The 20,525-nt window shown below is 38.9% G+C and overlaps 1 protein-coding gene across 4 annotated transcripts; it reads right to left on the minus strand.

The window, feature by feature from the left end:
- Positions 1 to 199: 199 nt before the first annotated feature.
- Positions 200 to 20,357, minus strand: LOC308704931 (leukocyte elastase inhibitor-like). 4 transcript variants are annotated; one of them, XM_081389629.1, is made up of 10 exons: positions 20,235 to 20,252; positions 13,480 to 13,581; positions 12,428 to 12,479; positions 12,155 to 12,208; positions 9,954 to 10,130; positions 8,609 to 8,770; positions 2,342 to 2,459; positions 1,980 to 2,122; positions 1,721 to 1,888; positions 403 to 1,608 (listed from the first exon to the last, which is right to left on the minus strand). In XM_081389629.1, exons 5-10 carry the CDS (start codon positions 10,119 to 10,121, stop codon positions 1,204 to 1,206), a joined length of 1,164 nt encoding a protein of 387 aa, XP_081245755.1. In that variant the 5' UTR covers positions 10,122 to 10,130; positions 12,155 to 12,208; positions 12,428 to 12,479; positions 13,480 to 13,581; positions 20,235 to 20,252; the 3' UTR covers positions 403 to 1,203. The 4 variants fall into 4 exon arrangements, with proteins under 4 accessions (XP_081245753.1, XP_081245754.1, XP_081245755.1 ...); XM_081389627.1 differs by lacking the exons at positions 12,155 to 12,208; positions 12,428 to 12,479; positions 13,480 to 13,581; positions 20,235 to 20,252 and adding an exon at positions 13,861 to 13,920 and having other exon boundaries at positions 200 to 1,608; XM_081389628.1 differs by lacking the exons at positions 12,155 to 12,208; positions 12,428 to 12,479; positions 13,480 to 13,581 and having other exon boundaries at positions 380 to 1,608; positions 20,235 to 20,357.
- Between the last annotated feature and the right edge of the window lie 168 nt (positions 20,358 to 20,525).

A 20,525-nucleotide genomic window follows, 5' to 3' on the forward strand; every position in this document is an offset into this window, starting at 1 on the left:
TGCCAGGTAGATTTTTATTTATGACCCTGCAAACTACAAGATGTTCTTGCAAAAGATTTCAGGTTTTGGCTTAAAGGGGTTTCTTCTCACAGTAGTATTTTAGTTGTTCCCGCTTAAAGGAACTTTATATTTATACTGAAATGTATAGTCACTGTGTGAGCATGTGTGTGTGTGTGTGAGCGTGTGTGTGTGTGCGTGTGTGCGTGTGCAATATCAGGTTGTTCCAGTTACATTGTCACTGAAATACTGTAAACCACTTTGGATAGCATCTGACAAGTGACAGCTTGCTTTTTACTTTCTTACTAAATACAACTTTGCGCATTCACATGATATTTAACATTGACTAAATCCGTGACACCCCTTTCCACACCTTTTCAGAAAGAGTTTGACCACAGTTTATTTGTAACAGCAGTTTTTATTAAATTACAATTAAAAACTCAAACAAAGCAGGTTTTATTGAATACTTGTAAAGATGTGTTTAATTTATGCTGAATATACCGTTGCAGTGAATGCTTACACATATGTAGCCTCAATAAATGTTTCGGTAAATGATAGATTTGATTACATGTACAGTAGCATGAAGAGACCCGTCCAAACCCAAAACCTGAATGAGACTCAGGACAACTGCAATGCATTTAATTTCTTTGATCATAAACATGTTCACACTCATCCAGCTTGTGCATGTAAAGAGAGAAAAATGTCTGTTACTTTGAATGTAAACGTATCTTTTTTATTTTATTTCTAAGCTAAATGTTGTGAGGTTTAGACTGATTGCAGCACTAGTTATAGAAATGAAAATGCTCAAATGAAGTTTAAATCTTTACAATGTCGAATACACATTTCAATAAAAAGCAACCATGCAGTTGATATTTTAGTATCATTGATATACTATTAAAGTTTTTGTTAATATTTTGTTTTCATTTTAAAGTTTTTGAAATTTTGTTGTGTACAAAGTCATTTAATTTAATTTATTCAGTTTTACTTATTTTGAGTACTTTAATTTAAACTGAGAAATGGTGTCTTCGCAACAAGCTGAAATAGAGTTTTTTAATGTCAGTTAATGTTTATTTTATTTCAAATCACTTTTTTATGGTTTTAGTTAACGTTAATAACCCTGTTGGCACATACATTTTTCTTAAACCAAATGATCTCTTGTAGAGTTGTCCTAAACTAGCTGGAAGCGTCTCATGCAGCAGGACTCACTCATGGAGAGCAGAAGCGTCCGTAAAACAAAATGCTCTTGGTTGGATTGTGTCGGATGAAGAAAAGGAAAGGATGGTCTGCGTTGAAGAACTGCGGTTCGATATAACACAATAACATTACGACGGCACCGGTGGCTGCAGCCGCTTCGGTTCCTTTCTCGTTGACTTCAACAAAGGCTTTATGGATCACCTTCGACATCACCAGGTCGTTGTTGGAGGACATGCCTGAAAGATTCACCTTCTGCGGGTCAAAAACATCCTCCATTCCCATGCTGATCAGAAGACTCTTCATGTCGTAGGTTTCCTCCATCTTGAATCTGGGCAGAGACACTTCAACCTCTTGTTTACGCATGACTTCTGGTTTGGTCCATTCCATGAGCTTCTCGTAGGTCAGTGCCTTTTCAAGCTGGATAATGAGAGAGACATGTCAGATGAATAGTTGAAATGGTCAAAATGAAAACTGCTTCACAAGTAAACATCTGACTGGTCACGGCTGGCTAATTAAGCATTTGAATCACCTTCTGAAGGCCAGTGGTGTCATCTTCCATCTCGTTAGGAAGGATGATCAACATACTGAGATTCTTCCCGACATACGGCAGCTCCAGAACCTGACTGTTGATCTCTGGGATGAAGGCCAGAGGAAAGTCCTCTTTTTGACACATCATCTTCACTGGTTTAGTTTGATTCTGCCAGACATTAAATGGAAACACATTATAACCCCTCATATTTCATCATGACAGCTAAAAATAATAATAAAAAAAAAGCATGAAATCTCACCTTGTTCAGCTTAAACTGCCCATCTCTGGTGGATTCCTTTGGGAATTTCATCTCCCAGTTTCCCTTGAAGTAGATGGCGTTCACCAAAACCAGTTTCGTCATCCCATCGATGGCTCCCTGTGGCACCAAGTCCTTGATCTTCTCTAAAATACAAATGGACATTGTTCACTTTGAGCAGTGATTTGAACTGGTTGGTTTGATATTGTTACTATAAAGCTCAACTCAAGAACCCATGAAGCCAAACATGGGCCTTGAAAAGACATTTTTGCTGAATCTAAAGTGCTGCAAAAAACATGAAATAACTTTTTTGTAAGAGTGTAAAATAAGTTTCAAATTGAGAATAAGTTTATGCTGGATTTCACCTTGTGTTTTTTTCTCCACCCATTGGTTGATGTTGAGACGAGCAGCCTCTGATTGGTTCATGAAGTCCACCTTCTCCAGTCCGGCTTCATAGTAGCGTTTTGCGTCATTGAGGAATTTCTGTAATACAGCAAACGGATTGAGGTGGAAGTGTATGGGATCAAATTCCCGCCAAATATATAGCGGTCGCGTATAAAAAATAATAAGCGTGAATCAAAAATTTAAAAACACATGTAAAAATATATTGCACAAACTGAAAAAAAGAATGCAAAATGATCAGAATAGCAAACAACGTGGTCACGGATCAAAATATAATAAGCGTGAATAAAGAAATAACAAGCATGAATAAAAACTTTAAACACATTAAAAGTTATTTTGCACAAAACTTAAACTTATGGTCATGCTTTGTTAAAAAGTATGGTTTTATTACTGTGTACTTTGTGCTTTCTTGCATTTTCTGCTAATATTTTACTCTTTTGTACGCTTGTGATGTTTTTCTCTTCGCTCTTCTTTCTATGTTCTGCGCTTGCTCTTCCAAATGTTGCAGTTCGAGTTTCATGTAAATTAGGGCGGGCTTAAGCGTCACCATTGGTCCACTAGTTCTAGACAGATACTCCTCTAGCCAATCAATCGAAGAGGGGAGTTGACGTCACACTAATGCGACTCGTGGTACAAGCTGTTTATGTTTGTACAATTTCTTCAATTCCATTATAATATAATAAAATGTTATTTTTCTAATACTCTTATATACGGTTCAATTTCTTATTTGTGCTTTGATATGTGCATTTATTAAATTAATTATTTTCACTTGGCATACCAGCGTGATTGCGTCACCGCCATAGACTGTAAAAAAAATAGGTCACCGCACACTTAAGTGGGTGGTGCGCGCCCGTGAAGCACTTCATTCTGAGTAAATATAACAAAGAAGCACTGCTGCACTCTTTTATTTCATTTTTCTTTAATCGTTATACTCCTTTTCAGGAGTGCTACACTTACAAGGGAAGACGGCAGTTCAATTTAACTTTACAAAGACTTTCATCTGAACTCTGGACATAATTAAATTCTTTTTTTTTTAGATAGGCCCTACATGAGAATGTTAATGTGCACACTGGTAATTGGTGTCAAACAATATTACTTGGCTCATGATGTCAATATGTTAAGGCTGCTGTAAGTGAAACATCCTGCAATTATGAAACACTACAATTCGTTGCAAAAACTAAGTTAAAAACGGCCATTGTCTGAAGACTTTAGGACTTTGACCTGTCGCCGCTACACATTGCCTACCTTTTTTTTTATTAACCTCGCCAAATTTGACAAGATTATTGAAAATGATTGTGTTACAGAGAAGATATAGAGAAACCAGTTGAATTTAATACAGTGATTTATTACAAACTTACTGTGTTTACTTACATAGCTACATAATTGCATATTACTTTAGAATTAATGTTTTAAATATAGCTTAAAATTTGAATACAGCAACATCTCCATCAGCGATAGGTAACGTTGTTTCTAGAGTGCCGCTGTCCTGCAGAGTTTAGCGTCAACTCCGATTAAAAACCTCACCTGTCTTAAATATCCTAAAGACGATGATTAGCTGGTTCAGGTGTGTTTGATTAGGGTTGAAGGAGCTAATCTCTGCACCCAGGACCGACATTACACATCCTTGTTATTGATTAAATATGAAAGTAAAACGGCCAGTAGGTTGTGGCTGCTCGGAGAAGATCGACGCTCGCGGTGCCAGGTCAAGTGCATTAGAGGTGAATGATGGACAGTGGCGGCTCCAGACAATTTTGATTGGGGGGGCAATGGGGGGTCCTGGTCATTTCAAGAGGGGGTCTCATGCAAACCAACAAAAAATACAGTCGACACGGCTAATAACTGCATATTAGGCTACTGCAACTAAACAACAAAATCAACAGAGCATATAAACTACTTTGTTTTTAATTAATTAATCAATTTCAGTTTGCAAACAATATGCTGAACTTTAATTGCCATAGCCACCACACCCATGACAGAAAACATATTTACAAAATAGTAGGCCTATCTATTCTCTGTGGAAGCTTGCTTCCGCCACTGAATAATAAATAAATAATAATAATTGCGACTTTTTCTCTCACAATTCTGACTTTTTTTCACACAATTGCGATATATCAAGTCAGAATTGTGACTTTTTTTTCTAAGAATTGAGAAATATGAAGTCATGCAGAATTGTGAGATATAAAGTCGTAATTCTGAGAAACAAAGTCGCAATTGGGAGATATAAAGTCAGAATTGCATGATATAAAGTCGCAATTGCGTGTTATAAAGTCAAAATATTATATTACAAATATAATAAATATAAAGTGAGATATTTCCTACTATTCTGAGGTAAAAAAGAAAAAGTCCGTCTTTTTTTCCCTAGAATTGGACTTTATATCTCACAATTGTGAGTTTATATCTCACAATTCTGAGAAAAGATGTCAGAATTGCGAGATATAAACTCGCAATTATGTGTTATAAAGTCAGAATTGCGTGATATAAAGTCGCAATTGCGAGGGAAAAAAACAGAATTCTGACTTTAAGACGCAATTGCGACTTTATTTCAAGCAATTCTGACTTTATATCTCGCAATTCTGATTTTTCAACACGCAACTGCGACTTTATTTCATGCAATTCTGACTTTATATCTCTTTATATATAGATGTAAACTCGCAATTGTGAGATAAAAAGTCGCAATTATCTTTTAAAATGTTTTATTCTGTGGCGGAAACAAGCTTCCATAATTCTCATACTCTCACCACCTTTTGATTGCCCTACTTCTGTCCAGTTTCCCCCTGGCATCTTCTCTGCTCCTCTTTTGTCCAGCAAAGCGATCCAATAGCTCTTGCGGGCTCGCGGCAGCGCCTTGAACGCAACGACGCGAGCCGCAACGACGTTCATGGGGCGTCGCAGTGATTCTTATGTTTATATTTTTTATATGTCGAATAAATTATTAGTTATTATTGTTCTGCGTAAGAGAAACATTTTTAAATCTTTATCCCGGGTATATATATTTTTTAATCAGGAAGGGGGTGGGGGGTCAAATGGGGGGGGCAAGGTGTTTTTTGGGAGGGTCTTGAGACCCCCCAAGACCCCCCCTGGCGCCGCCGGTGATGATGGATCAGACAGGCATAACTGTAACAGGTCGTTGTTAGGATGACAAATTTAACTATACCATATTGCCAGGTATACGTATACCGGCAACAGTTTGAGTTGCAGGCACACATGCAGTTTAAAGGTGTCCTGTTGATGGTCGTCTTCCCCTGTATAGAGCTGGTAAGTCCCGCCCCCTCCGCAAAACCCCGCTGGACCTCAAAGTTGAAAAACCGTCAATGCAAGTGAATGGGAGAAAATAATTATTTTCTGGTCCCGTTTGAATTGTGCCATGAATGTGAACATATGTTGTCTGTGAATTTTTTATATAACTTTTCGTGTAAAGAATGATACAATTTAGCGGGTAGAAGTTTGATACGGTTAGACTTTGTGTGAGCACTTTGTGGACTACAACTCTCAACGCGTTTGAAACGTCAACACCACTAGCACACGGACTAGCTCACGGATCCCGCTAAACATGGCTGTGTCTTTGATGCACTTCACCCCCTTCTTTCAGGGAGAGGACAAAATCGTTGAAGTTGGTGAAAACCACGGGTAAGTCAACTTTATGGGGTGACGTCACATAGGCGACATGTAGTCTTTCTCGTTATGTCTTTTCCACAACTGCTAGCCGACGAATCATACCATATACTGTCAAACTCGTAACATGAAAAGTTATATAAAAAATTCACAGACAACATATGTTCACATTCATGGCACAATGCAAACGGGACCAGAAAATAATTATTTTCTCCCATTCACTTGCATTGACGGTTTTTCAACTTTGAGGTCCAGCGGGGTTTTACGGAAGGGGCGGGACTTACCAGCTCTATAACAAGTAAGCATCATAGACAGTAAAAGAAATGGACACAGCGACCCCATTGGATTCAACGGAGACAAAGTGAAGCCCATTAGAAACTTTTACTTCCTGGGGGTCCAGCGTACTGCGCAGACTCAAACTGAGCTCGACGACGTAGATGTGACGTGAGCAAACCGTCTGTCTTCTAGTGGCTGTGCCAAGATCAATCTGAATCATTCCCTTCCGAAACTCGCAGAGACGGAGAGCGTGAGTAGGAGCTGTCCATGATCTTGGAGCAGGAGAAACTTTTTGTAGGTGTTCTGATTAATTACTTTGTCATTTTGCCTCGACGTCCTCCCGATTGCCCGCGAGCTTCTCCTCCTGTCCATACGGTAATTTCCTACTGTGCGACAGAGAGTCGCGTGGCTGTGACGCAATCGTTAGCCTACTTTTACAAAAACTGCTTCTACAGGGCCATAACGTAAGCTACAAGGTAATGGAGCCTTTTATACATTTTCGTGTTTCTTTAGAAATAAATAATGGACAAATGGAGTCTTTAAACGCCTCAGATGTGAAGTTATTCGCTGTCAAAGTGACGCCAAAATGAATGGGAGTCAATGGGATGCTAACAGCAGGTGGGGTTCCGTTAGCCAATGGCGGCGTCCGGGGGTGCTTCAAAATAATACAAATCGCTGCACCCTTGGTAAGCATCAGTAGCCACGAGTCGCATTGGTGTGACGTCAGCTCACCTCTTCGATTGATTGGCTAGAGGAGTATCTGTCAATCTAGAACTAGTGGACCAATGGTGACGCTTAAGCCCGCCCTAATTTACATGAAACTCGAACTGCAACATTTGGAAGAGCAAGCGCAGAACATAGAAAGAAGAGCGAAGAGAAAAACATCACAAGCGTACAAAAGAGTAAAATATGAGCAGAAAATGCAAGAAAGCACAAAGTACACAGTAATAAAACCATACTTTTTAACAAAGCATGACCATAAGTTTAAGTTTTGTGCAAAATAACTTTTAATGTGTTTAAAGTAGGGCTGGGGGAATTAACGCGTTAATCTTTGCGATTAATTTGAAATGTTTAACGCGTTAAAAAAAATTAACGCATTTAACGCAGCACACTTTTTTTTGCCTCGTTTTAATGATTTCCTGTTTGGCTGCTATTGAAAAGGCCGTCCCGCCCCTCCGTGTTCGGCGATCACGTTTCATTCTCGCGCAGCTTTCATGAGCTGGTCTTTTCTGCTCCGTGTGTGCGCCGCGCTGTGTTCCGCGTGTGTGTGTGTGTCGGCGCGCTCCGTCGTTAACGGCCCAGCGGCGCGCTCTCCGTTCCGTGTATGTGTGTGTGTCACGTGTGTGTGTGTGTGTGTTTCGGCGGCTCTGTCGACAACGGCCCAAACGCTTCAATCATGTACCGAGCACTGGAAAAGTAAAGTCCACTCAAATAACGTGAAATTCTGTTTGCTGAGCTGGTATAGCCATGCTGGGCAGCAATGGTAAAATTACCTGCTCTGATAATAATAGCTTTGTAGGACTATATTTTATTTTGATAGTTAAAAAAAAAAAAAGTTAAATTGATTATGTTGATTGATTATTGAAAAAAAAAAAATTGATATTGATGTTTAATATAGGGCTATTTTCTGTTCCTTTTTTCCCCTGTGTTTAATTAGGTGATTCTGAGTTAAAAGGAATAGTTCACTTTAAAATTAAAATTCTGTCATCACTCACCCTCATGTTGTTTTAAACCTGTATGAATTTCTTTCTTCTGCTGAACACAAAGGAAGATATTTAGAAGAATGTCAGTAATCAGGTAGGACAAGTAGGACAAATATATACTATGGAAGTCAATGGTACCAGAAACTGTCTGGTTACTGACATTCTTCTAAATATCTTCCTTTGTGTTCAGCAGAAGAAAGAAATTCATACAGGTTTAAAACAACATGAGGGTGTGTGATGACAGAATTTTCATTTTAAAGTGAACTATTCCTTTAAATATTGATGATTACAAGCTTGGGGGAAACGCAATTAATTGCAATTAATTACAGAAATTGTGCAATTAATTAGTTAATTTTTTTAATCGATTCCCAGCCCTAGTTTAAAGTTTGTATTCATGCTTGTTATTTCTTTATTCACGCTTATTATATTTTGATCCGTGACCACGTTGTTTGCTATTCTGATCATTTTGCATTCTTTTTTTCAGTTTGTGCAATATATTTTTACATGTGTTTTTAAATTTGATTCACGCTTATTTTTTTATACGCGACCGCTATATATTTGGCGGGAATTTGATCCCATAGAAGTGATATTAGAGTTGAGAACATTTCCAGAACCTCCAGTGAATAAACCGAGTCTTACCTCAACAAACTGGTAGGATTGCTCTCCGTAGAGGCGGTTGGCAAGACTCAACTCATACGGGACTCCTGGTTTGTTCAGATCACTCATGAACTTGCTGAAGCTGGAATGAATTTGGTCCTCAGGTGTTTGTCCGGTTACTGGAGGATTGTTAAAGCCCAGGACCTACACAGCATTATTATGGTAGAATTAATAAAGATAACCTCACTATTTTGGTAACTTCAATAGTATGAATGCACTACTTAAATACCCATTAGAATAAATATATATTTTTTTTAAATGCTCTAGAAAAGAGTGATTATAATAGTTGGCACTTTACTGTTTATACAATGTTGGAACTCAAATTACACATATTGGGGCTCAGTCTGGAAACACAATTTCTTGTTTGTGAATGAACTTACACATGTATTGTTGCTCACTGTTTAATGTTGCATTTCTCTGAATGTTAAGTTCTTGGAAATACAGAAACTTGGAATATAATCACTCTTAGAAGAAAAGGTTCTTTAAAGAATCTTAAAGGGTTCCATCAATATAGAACCTTCCCATCATGGGATCATTTTATGGATCATTTTTAAAATCTGATTACATTTTGTGAATAAAACAGCTTGCAAACATTTTATTTCTAGGGAAAAAGTGACTTGTTAAACATGAAAATATTATGCAATCATTTAAGGAATTTCTCTGGTCCCTGCAGTCTCAGGGTGCTTCTCAATTCTTATTTGTGCATCCTCGTTTCCTCTCCTCGCTTCCTTTCCTCGCGTCTCAGCTCCGCCCCCTGTAGGATGCGAGGGAAGGCTGCAAGGAAAAGACGCGAGGACGGAGGGATCGAATGAAAGCTTTTTGTATACATTGGAATCCTTGATCACTCGAGCGTCACTTCATCGCGTCATCAGCAGCGCTCAGAGGATCTGCCCTCATGTTGTTGAAATTTGTTTATTTAATAAATTCATAATAAATAATAATAAAGAAAGATACCCTGTTGAAATATGTGAGGTGTGTGGTTTATATAAACTGCAAAATTAAAGTATAAATCAAAATTATTGTGACCGATGTGAAGGGGGAGGAGAATTGATACGTGCGTCACGTTTTAGTCGATAAAACTCTTCCGCATAGGATGCACCTGTGTATCCTCGCTCATGACTCCTCAGGAAGCCTTCTCACTCCTCGATCCTCGACTCCTCGCGGTGCAATTAGAGAATTGAGATGTCCTTCAAGATGGCTGAGCTCGATCGGTTTCCGGGTCATAGGATGGAGGACGGAGGAGAGAGGAGACGAGGAGGGATATTGAGAAGCACCCTCAGTCTACTCTCTCATGACCCTCTTTTAAAAGTATATTGTGTGAGATCACCTTAATCATCTGATCTGCAGTGTTTCCTCTTGCACCGAGCGACACCATGGCCAGAGCCGAGGAGATGCTGACAGGAGAGAAGAACACATTTCCTGATGCGTTTCCTTCGCTGATCTTCTTGAACAGGTTGAGGGAGAACTGTGTGTTTGCTGCAGTCAAAGGCTCCATTTTCACAAGCTAGAAAGTAAGAGAGGGAGATATATGATCAGCATAACAAAGTGAAAATAATTAAATCACAAACACAGCATTGCTCAGTTCAGTTGTCATTTTATGCAAAGTAAGAAATAGTCAATTAGTGCTTTATCTCTCAAATGACATCACTTTTCTTAAAATCAGAACAGTACACTGTTAACGATTTTCTTGTATTTTTACAGTACAGTACTGGCAGCACGGTGGCCAGCAAGTTACTGTATTTTGATTTACAGCAACTTTACTGTCATTTACTTTACAGTACACAATATCAGTACTGTAAACTACAAAACAGTACTTTACTGTATTTTTACTGTATTCTTGTAATGTTTCTGTTTCTGCTGTAATTAATTGTACAGTATTGTACTGTAAAATCTATATTGATACATTATTGCTAAATTTTATAATTTTCAAATTACTAATAATGATAATATTATATTTATATAATATTGAGTTATTATAGTATATACATTTACAGGTAATAATATTATACTGCAACTTCAGAATAACTGCAAATCAATCAATCCAAACAATGTTATTGTCAAAAACATTTTTTATTAATCAATTACACTATTGTGTATTTGTGAAAAAACATTTCATTTAGGAACACTACATGTCCAGTACACCAACACTTTACAGGTAAACAGCTTTTAAAGGGATAGTTAAAGGAACACGCCGACTTTTTGGGACTTCAGCTTATTCACTGTATCCCCCAGAGTTAGATGAGTCCACACACACCCTTCTTATCTCCGTGCGTGCTGTAACTCTGTTTGACGCACCCACCGCTAGCCTAGCTTAGCACAAAGACTGGAGGTAAACTACGGTGGCCGAGAAGGGTCACAACACATACAAACGCCACAACAACTTCATATTCAGAAAACAGCTTCGTCGATTTCACATCACGTACGCTGCAAATATTCACAGCACGAGCAAATAGGGAAACGAACTGCAAACTGCAAAGACACAACGGAAATGTTTCCAGGGGGGCCTTGATCAGTGACGGACCCGCATCCATCTGGTTGTCCTCGCGCTATCTGAATGTGCGCTTTTGTTGTCTATGTCTACAAGAGCAAGAGGTAAGTGTTTCTCTTTTATTATGACAGACTTGTAGACAACAAAAGCGCACATTCAGATATCGCGAGGACAACCAGATGGATGCGGGTCCGTCACTGATCAAGGCCCCCCTGGAAACATTTCCGTTGTGTCTTTGCAGTTTGCAGTTCGTTTCCCTATTTGCTCGTGCTGTGAATATTTGCAGCGTACGTGATGTGAAATCGACGAAGTTGTTTTCTGAATATGAAGTTGTTGTGGCGTTTGTATGTGTTGTGACCCTTCTCGGCCACCGTAGTTTACCTCCAGTCTTTGTGCTAAGCTAGGCTCCAGCTAGCATACTGCTCGCAATAAGTGACAAAATAACGCCAACATTTTCCTATTTACATGTTGTGATTTGTAAAGTCACAGCGTGTACAAATAACAAGGACACATGAGACACAACCATCTTCCAACTGTACACATACTGGGAACTATATTCTCAGAAGGCGAAGCACTGCTACTTCTGCGGAGTGATGTACTCGCAGCACCTGTGGTGAGGAGCAGATAGTTCGCTCAGAGTGTTGCGCTAATCACTCCGCCCAAGTAGTAGTCATTCGCCTACGAGAATATAGTTCTCAGTATGTGTACGGTTAGAAGATGGTTGTGTCTCATGTGACCTTGTTATTTGTACACGCTGTGACGACTATACAAATCACAACATGTAAATAGGAAAATGTTGCCGTTGTTTTGTCACTTATTGGGAGCAGTATGCTAGCTGGAGACATTTACCTTCAGTCTTTGTGTTAAGCTAGGCTAGCGGTGGGTGCGTCAGACAGAGTTACAGCACGCACGGAGATGAAAAGGGTATGTATGGACTTCACTTATCTAACTCTGGGGGATACGGTGAATAAGCTGAAGTTCCAAAAAGTCGGCGTGAGAGGTTGAGAAACTGCATGACTTGCAGCTGTAGATGGACACACTTTAAAATTTGGTTGGGACTTTGAGGTGGTACTGGAACCTGGCGGTGACCAAAACTGAAAAAGACATGACACACAAAAACACGTATGACAAATCCTGTTATCCACAGCACCAATAAAGATGAGCAGACAGTGTAAGAGATCAATTGTAAAATAAAATTTTGTAGAAATAACAAATTAAAAAAACAGCCAATTAAAAAAATAAAAATAAAAATGTAACCTTTAGATTTTAAAACTTTAAGTTTAAAACATTGTATTAACATGGCTAATACTTACAGAAAACTCCTTCCCAGGCTGCAAATAAAATTCCCACGTCCCACACGTACAGCTGTAAGAAATCAAAATACATATTATTCAGTTAACTGTTATGTTTCTTGTTGAGGACATATATTTCATACATCTGCTTACAATACATCTAGGTTAACAAAAATAAGCTTCACTTTAAGCTTCACTTGACCTCTCTAAATATTCTAACTTGCTTTTTGGGCATGCATTTTACTTGTCTTTGTTGCCTAATAGATCATTATTAACTCTGATAGTTTTTTTTATTGATCAATTTACACCTTTATTTATATTTTTAATTATTATAGTAATCATTATTTGTCATTACAAATCACAATGCTACAGAAATGGGTCTCCAGCCTAAATAATAGAAATGAAATAAAAGGCTAAACTGGTACCAATAGCCTAGACCAAATCACCCATTTTGCGTTGCAAAGGAAAGTGCAGTATTTTTAACCCGTGTTTTCACGTGTTTTTCTGTCTAAACGACTTAATAAATTTGGTCCAGTATTTATCATAAAAGTTCGTAAAATCATAAAACCATCAAGTTCGCCATCCGAGAAACGGACTGCAAATATAGCATTTTGAGCAAAATAACGTACGTTATGTCTATTATAAGTGCTTGTTTTTACCACTGATGGGCTCGGATGTTATGGAAAGGATCCTTACAGATAACAGTTAACGTTAGACATTTTTGTTATCATAAGATCCTTCAAACGTAACGTTAACGTCAAATGCAGTAATTTTTATCTCGCAGACGATTGTATAACACATAACGTTAATTAACCACCTCGATTTGTCCTTCCACCGTTCCAACAATCACCAAGTCTGTTTTGGTCGAAATAAACCGTAAGGTAATGTTAATTCACTGTTCAAATCTCGAGTTAGATTTGAAAATGTCGAGACGGTCGAGACAAGCAGCGGGGTGAAAGAGCAGATCTAACTAACGGTGTTTTTGCAACCGTCGCTGGCTAAACTTCCACTGTCATTTGTACACTATAGTGTAAAATCCTAAAACCTTATTATAAAATTCAAAATTAACTTACCAAATTTCCAGATATCCGCAGAGTGAGATCCATTCATCCAGCGAGTGATCTGCTGCGATCTGCCTGCAGTTGAGTCTGACGTCAGTCAGGCGCGCGCTCTCTCTGTTTACAGCAACCCTGTATTATTGCCAGGCATTTTACAGCCAGGTTACAGCTAGGTTACAGCAACACTAAAATGTACTGTAAAATGTTCCCGCTCAAACAAAATTACCCACAATACAATGCAAATGACGGTACTTTACTGTAATATAGAAATGCAGTATTGTACTGTAGGTTATTACAGTACTGTGCTGCTAAATCTACAGCGACATTTAACAGTGTAGTTTAACACATTGCATCATATTAATCACTACACATTCAGAAATCTGTTCCATTGCCTACCTCAGTGGTTCCCAAACCTGTCCTGCCGGCACCCCAACACTGCACATTTTCTTTGTCTCCCTAATCAAACACTCCTGATTCAACTCATCTGCTCATTAACCCATGTGATAATGAGCTGATGAGTTGAATCAGGTGTGTTTGTGCTGGGGTGCCGGCAGGACAGGTTTGGGAACCACTGGCCTAGCTCACACTACAGGAGTTTTAAAATCCTAACCGATTGTAAAATCTGGTTGCAGCACAATCTTAAGGAGAATCTTTGCAGATTTTCTTCCCTCAAATCTTATACATGCTCACACTACGATATTTGAAAATCGTGGCGCATCACACACTACAATAAAATGCTGGTCAATGCAATAAATCAATGCCGTTGATCACGAAGTGACGCAGCTCAAAGTTTAAATTAAATATTAAAATAATTAACAGCTCGTTTCATTACATCTATCATTGAATGCATCCGCATTTTTACATTTCCGTTGAATGAACAGTTTAATGACTGAGTGACAGCCTGTCTAGCAGGGCTGTGTAGAGACCTCTGCGCTCAATGTATAAAAGGGGGCACATGGAACAAGGCTTTAAATAGGGCTATACTCAAAATATCAATACAGTAATATATGATTCTGTATCGATACGGCAGCAAATGCATTGATGCAGTTTTGAAAAAGAAACAGAACAAGAAAAGACAAATTTTAAGTTTAAAAGTTAAAAAAATAATTGATGTGCACCTATTAATAACTCTGGGATTGGAAACTGAAGTATCTTAAATTGTCCCAACCTGTAGGCTTTTTCTTCTCTGTTATACAGAATAATAAAGAACAGCTGTTATAGTAAACTCTGCAGGACAAAATCAACATGGCCCATGTTTCGTACAGTATAGTTTTATTTGATTCCATGTCAGCATCTGTGGCTATTTTCATGGCAAAAACTGATTCACAAAAATACAAGAGTTACATTTATACAATGAAAATAAAAACAAAGCAAACAGAAAAAAATACAGCAATTAATACTTTACAAGATTTTTAACATTAATGTGATACCTGTTCTGGTAAATTATTATTATTTTATTTTTTTTTGGCACACCACCACCCCCCCTCTTCGGAGGACAACTTTATTAAATTTAAGTGCTTTATTAAAACTTTAATAAAGCAAATTATATACACAATATATTACAATACTGACGACAGATTTATATACAGTGCGTACATGAGGGGAGGGGGGATTATAACACCACGAACAGAGTGTAACACGTAACATAAAAGACATGACAAGGTGATAGACAGACAACAGAGGGACAAGACAGTTGACAAACACAACAACGTATTATTATTGATTAAGTAGAATGATCTTAAGCAAATTTTATTTGTTAATCTAAGATTTATATTAGTTGGTCATGGCTATGGTGTTTGAGGGGAAAAAGGGTTTGGAAACATGTTATGCATAAGTGTATGCCTATGTGTATGTATGAAGTGATGGCTGCAAGAACAAAAGCTGGTAATGTACACGGCTTGTAGTTATGTTTGTGTGGTATTAAGAAATGTCAAAAATGGGGACCAGGTGTCTTCAAAGGCTGATGTTTCTGGTAAATTCTTACTAAAGTCCTTAAAGGTGAACTAAGTAACTTTTTTATCTTAACCGAACAGCTTCGGAGTCATTGGAATGGTTATATGACTGTTTTCGGGTTGAATGGTGGTCTTCCCGCACCCCTCGAGCGCCTGTGAGACGAAAAACCACCCTTGCAACTTTTCGCCGCCGGGCCGCCAGCCTCAGCATCATGATATCAGGTCTCACGATGTAACAAACTGCTTTACGGCACTGCACACATAATATACTATCTAAACATTTATAGGCTAGCCTTCTGTGTATTATCAGAGAATGTCTAATAAGGCGAGAAGTTTCACTCTCAGTAAACTTCCGGCTTCTGAACTGGTTGCAGTTCCACTCTGATTCCATATGAGGGCGCTCACAGGACGAGTGCAGAATGAATGGAGGTCTATGGTGGTATACCCCCCCAAAATCCACTTTTCTCAGGATATAATTTTTTGTCTAGTAATTTGAATGTTGTATTCGAAAGGAGATGCAAAGAAATTACATATAGAGACAGAGCGCAACGCGTCATAATCTGAAGACCACGCCCACCCAGGGGGAAAACAAACCAACCGTCTCCATTGACTTTGCATTGCGAGAGGCTGCCTCCTTGTCATTTCTTGCTTCTAACAAGAGACAGAAAAATGCCTAAAAGCTGCTATGTGACAAGGTGTACAGAAAACAAGCTAAGGAACCCAGAAATAAGTTTTCATAAGCTGTCGACCTCAAAAAACGAGCGTTTGAGGACATAAAAGTGGATACAGGCTGGAACGAATGGGTAAATTGTGGGATCCTGACACTCAGTATGCACTAAAAATACACTACATGTGCAGTAAGTTAAACATTTGGTCACTGGTGAGTCAAATATCCAAATGTCAGTTTTATACATTATATTTCTGTAAGATAAACTATCCTGTGTCACCGATTACGGTCTCCTCCAGCGGGCATACGTTAGTTCTCAGAGTAATGAGACACGTGACGCTCTGTCTCAACTGCCTGTATCCACTTTTATGTCCTAAACAGGGCTGGACTGGGACAGAAAATCGGCCCTGGCATTTTGGCCCAGACTGGCCCACTACATATGATCATAAACACCACCCATCTTTGCACGCCTTTGAATATGTTTTTGTTTAACTCCTATTCATTAAAACCGCTAATGCCATGTAATGAGTGAGTATAAACGAGTGAGAGTTAACAGATGAAATAAGTACAAAATTGTAATTTATTAATACAGTCGAACTATACTCCACAGTGATGAATCCAAAAAACAAGCTATAAGCTGCATTGACAGTGTTTCTCAAAGGAATTTTGGTAAAACTGTGGTGGGTGGACCTCTAGGGGGGTTTGGGGGCATGGTCCCCCTAAGAATTTTTTTTGCATTTTAATGTTAAATTCATCAATCTGGTGCAGTTTGAGGGTTCAAAATTAAAAGCTCCAACCCATATTCAGTGTGCAAGTATAACAAAGAAAACAAATCAAACCGCTTTTAGTAACAGTGTCTGTCTATATTACACTACTACATAATAATAGTTATAATATTAATCTCATGATAGTAGCCTATATATTGTAAAAAATAATGCACCGAAAAATAAAGAAAACTTTCATAATTAGTTTTGTACTAATTTCTAAACTTGAAAGAGATAAGCACATGATCTTTTATTTTGACGGAAACTGCATCGAGCTTTTATTTTGGCGGAAAACATGGATACAAACGTGTCTCATTAAACTTCTAGTAAATTGCTGTAATTGTCAACTATGCAGATGTGGAAATAATCTGTAACCGGGTTATGGGTTCCTACACTCATAGCCAAAGTGTTTTGAAAGTAGTTCTGCTTACCGCGGAGTCGACTCTACACTTTCTCATCTCTCTCTCCTGATCCTCCTCACTATCCTCCTCATCAGCCACTGGAGCTGATGAAGGTCCTGCTGCTGCAGAAAACATATATATCTTGACACATTTTACAGCGTCAGCTTGAAGGGCCTGTATCTATTTTTCACGCTATTTCTCTGCACATTCCTTGCGTTTCCTCTCCATCTCTCAGACTATTTTGACAGATACACACTTGACACTGCACGCTCGCTCAGAGGGGGAGGTGTTTAATGATGTGATTGGGCCAGCCCAGTGTCAATCAAGATAACAACCAATGGGCCGCTGATCTACGCGTTTCATGGGCCGGTCTGTCAGTGGAAAAAAAAAACTAACGCTTACTTTTTTTTTGACCAATGCATTACACCGGCACTAACCCAGCGCTGTCAAAACAAAACGAATGGGCCGCCGATGTACGAGTTTTATGGGCCGTCCAAAAAAAAAAAAAAAAAGTATGAGATGTATCGGCCCAAAAGCACGTCGGCCCACCGGGCATTTGCCCGGTATGCCAGATTACCAGTCCAGCCCTGGTCCTAAACACTCGTTTTTTGGGGTCGACAGCTTATGAAAACTTATTTCTGGGTTCCTTAGCTTGTTTGCTGTACACCTTGTCACACAGCAGCTTTTAGGCATTTTTCTGTCTTTTGTTAGAAGCAAGAAATGACAAGGAGGCAGCCTCTCGCAATGCAAAGTCAATGGAGACGGTTGGTTTGTTTTCCCCCTGGGTGTGGGCGTGGCCTAAATGCGCTCTGTCTCTATTGCTGGGTGTTAGAGTCACTTATTTGCTTTAAAAAGTCTTTCAAAATGTCAGAATGCTGACGTCATTAGCAGAATGCTAGCGTGTTATGGGCAACAACAACTCAGCCTGTAAGAAATCAAGTACTCGTTCATTCAACTTTCGACCTAAAACCCATGTTGAACTTGCAAAATCTACAATCAGATCTGAGATTTCTCAACGGCAATCAGATGAAAGAGACAAATTTAGCCATCTAGCCCCATTGACTCCCATTCATTTTGCACTCATGGCGAGCGCCCCCAGTGGAATCTGGTGGAACTACAACCACAATTCGGTACAATAGGGCTTAATAGGGAGTGGGCAGGCTCTCCGTTGACGGGCTCTGGTATTATACATACCTCAGTGGACATGGCTCTGTGCGTTCGCCGGGTTCTTTGAAAACAAATGCACATAACCAGCGGGAGAAGATGGGACGAGCCAACGAGTTTTGACGACAGTGTTGTCAAATATCTATTCCGAAGCTGTAGGGGGAGCTCTATAGAGAAACCCGCGAGCAAAAAGCGAGAAAACAGCTAAGAAATCGGCAAAGCTGCATAGTAGTGATGGGAAGTCCGGTTCTTTTCCGCGAACCGGTTCTTTCGGACAGTTCTTTTCAATGAACCGGTTCAAAAAACCGGTTCACCAGTTCTTTTACGTCATCATGTAATGACGTCAATTCTATCATCCCGGCAGATAAAAATACATTCAAATAAAGGCATTTGAAATCATAAGTTAAATAATAGTACTCATCGTCATAATCATCTTGAATAGGTTTATTACATTTACATTTTGAAAATGAACCCTGTTGTAGGCCTAAGGCGATGCGCAAATACGGATGTTTTACATGTCTTGAAGTGAATAAACTGGTCTTCATTATTTTTATTTTATTTGTAATTAAATAAACTTACATTTCGCCGAATTCGGCCCCTCATTCAAGTCCTTGGTTCACCCGTGCTCATGTATCAGCACAGCACATAGACAGTATAAACACAGCATCGGTTGGCCAAAAGAAAGTTCGATTCAGAGACGCATGCGCAGTCTCTCCAGCTCGTCGGTTCTGTATCGAACGCGTCCGAAAGAAACAGTTCTCGGTTCTGTACTGGTGATCCGACTCATCCGAGAAGTGCTGCAACCAGTTCTTGACTCAAGAACCGTAGCATATGCCTGTGTGTGAGCTGAGAACTACTGAAACCTTACTAGGCTATAGCCTTCAGTCGACAAAACTAAAAACTCGATGCATGTCTTCAGTATGTTTAATACGTTATGTTTTGATTAACACATTATAAACATTTACTTTGCACCCTTTAAAACCTTGGCAAGAGTTTACGTCAAAAATGTATATCAACTTAGAAATTAAATGATCTGTTCCAGAAAATAATGTTTAAGTAGGCTATAATAATAAATGTTTAGTTTTACAATCCATTCATTGTGTTTCCAATCTTTAAAATAATACAGTGAAAAGGCAGTAGCCTATGTGATAAACATGTTTCTAAATTATCTAAATTATCTACGGCTAAATTATTATTCATTAATTTTACTAATAGTTAGATTGGGCAGGCATCCACAAAAGGGCCTTTAATTACAAAAAAGGAGAGGAAATTTTGCCTTGACAAAAGGGCACTTTGGGCACCAAGGGGAAACTTTTTAGTTTCGGTTTCATTACTGAACATGTAGGCTACTCGTATTTGTGCCTGCTGACCACAGCGTAAAACTTATTTATTTAACAATACATAAATGGAGATAAAAACGCATATCGCGCTAAGTCACTCAAAATTACCTCAAGGGAAATTCCTTCACCACTTGTTTCCTGGCTATTTTGACAGTACTGACGTAATCACAGTCTTGCTCATCCCGATTTAAAATCCTAAATGTCAAACATGTTTGATGTGATCGGTGCGAGCCCGATTTGTTTGAAAGCAGATCGGGAGGTGCAAGTTTCGATCTGTGAACGCCTCACATTACCAGATAATCTGCGTCAAACATCGGAACCGATCAAGGTCATCAACAAGATTTTTTCTCCGATTCTCGGGAGGGGAAAATAGGGGATAAATCGGCCTAAAACTCCTGTAGTGTGAGCCAGGCATACACTTAATACATAATATTAAAGTACTTGTCACAAACAGAGAAGTTAAATAAAAGCATTACCACTACCTAGAGTTTGAAGTTTCCCCGTGAATGAATGATCTGCTGAGTGTAAAGCGTTGCCTCCAATGCCTCGCCCTGAAGAGCCCGTCCTCTAAAACTAATCCAGCCCGTTCTGTCGCTTTGAATGTCGACGGGAATGTCAAGGAGAGGAGCGAAAACTGCTGTCAGGACAGATGTTTCATCTGCAGTAGATCCGCGATCCACAGAAACAAAAGCAAATATCGGCATTCCTTAATTGTTGCTTAATAAATTCAACATCTGTATAATTTCCATTCTAGTTCTGTAAAAGTCAGATAT

This window comes from Scardinius erythrophthalmus (genome assembly GCF_964197995.2).
Source record: "Scardinius erythrophthalmus genome assembly, chromosome: 16".
In the NCBI taxonomy this organism is placed as follows: domain Eukaryota; kingdom Metazoa; phylum Chordata; class Actinopteri; order Cypriniformes; family Leuciscidae; genus Scardinius; species Scardinius erythrophthalmus.

Bases quoted from the DNA above. Each gene is read 5' to 3' on its own strand.
- LOC308704931 (XM_081389626.1), bottom strand. From the start codon at position 19,015: ATGAGGGGCCGAATTCGGCGAAAT. The intron at 10,131-18,991 runs GTAAGTTTATTT...CTTACTTTCTAG, and splicing joins GGGGCCGAATTCGGCGAAAT to CTTGTGAAAATGGAGCCTTT. The intron at 1,889-1,979 runs GTGAGATTTCAT...AATGTCTGGCAG, and splicing joins GGCAGTTTAAGCTGAACAAG to AATCAAACTAAACCAGTGAA.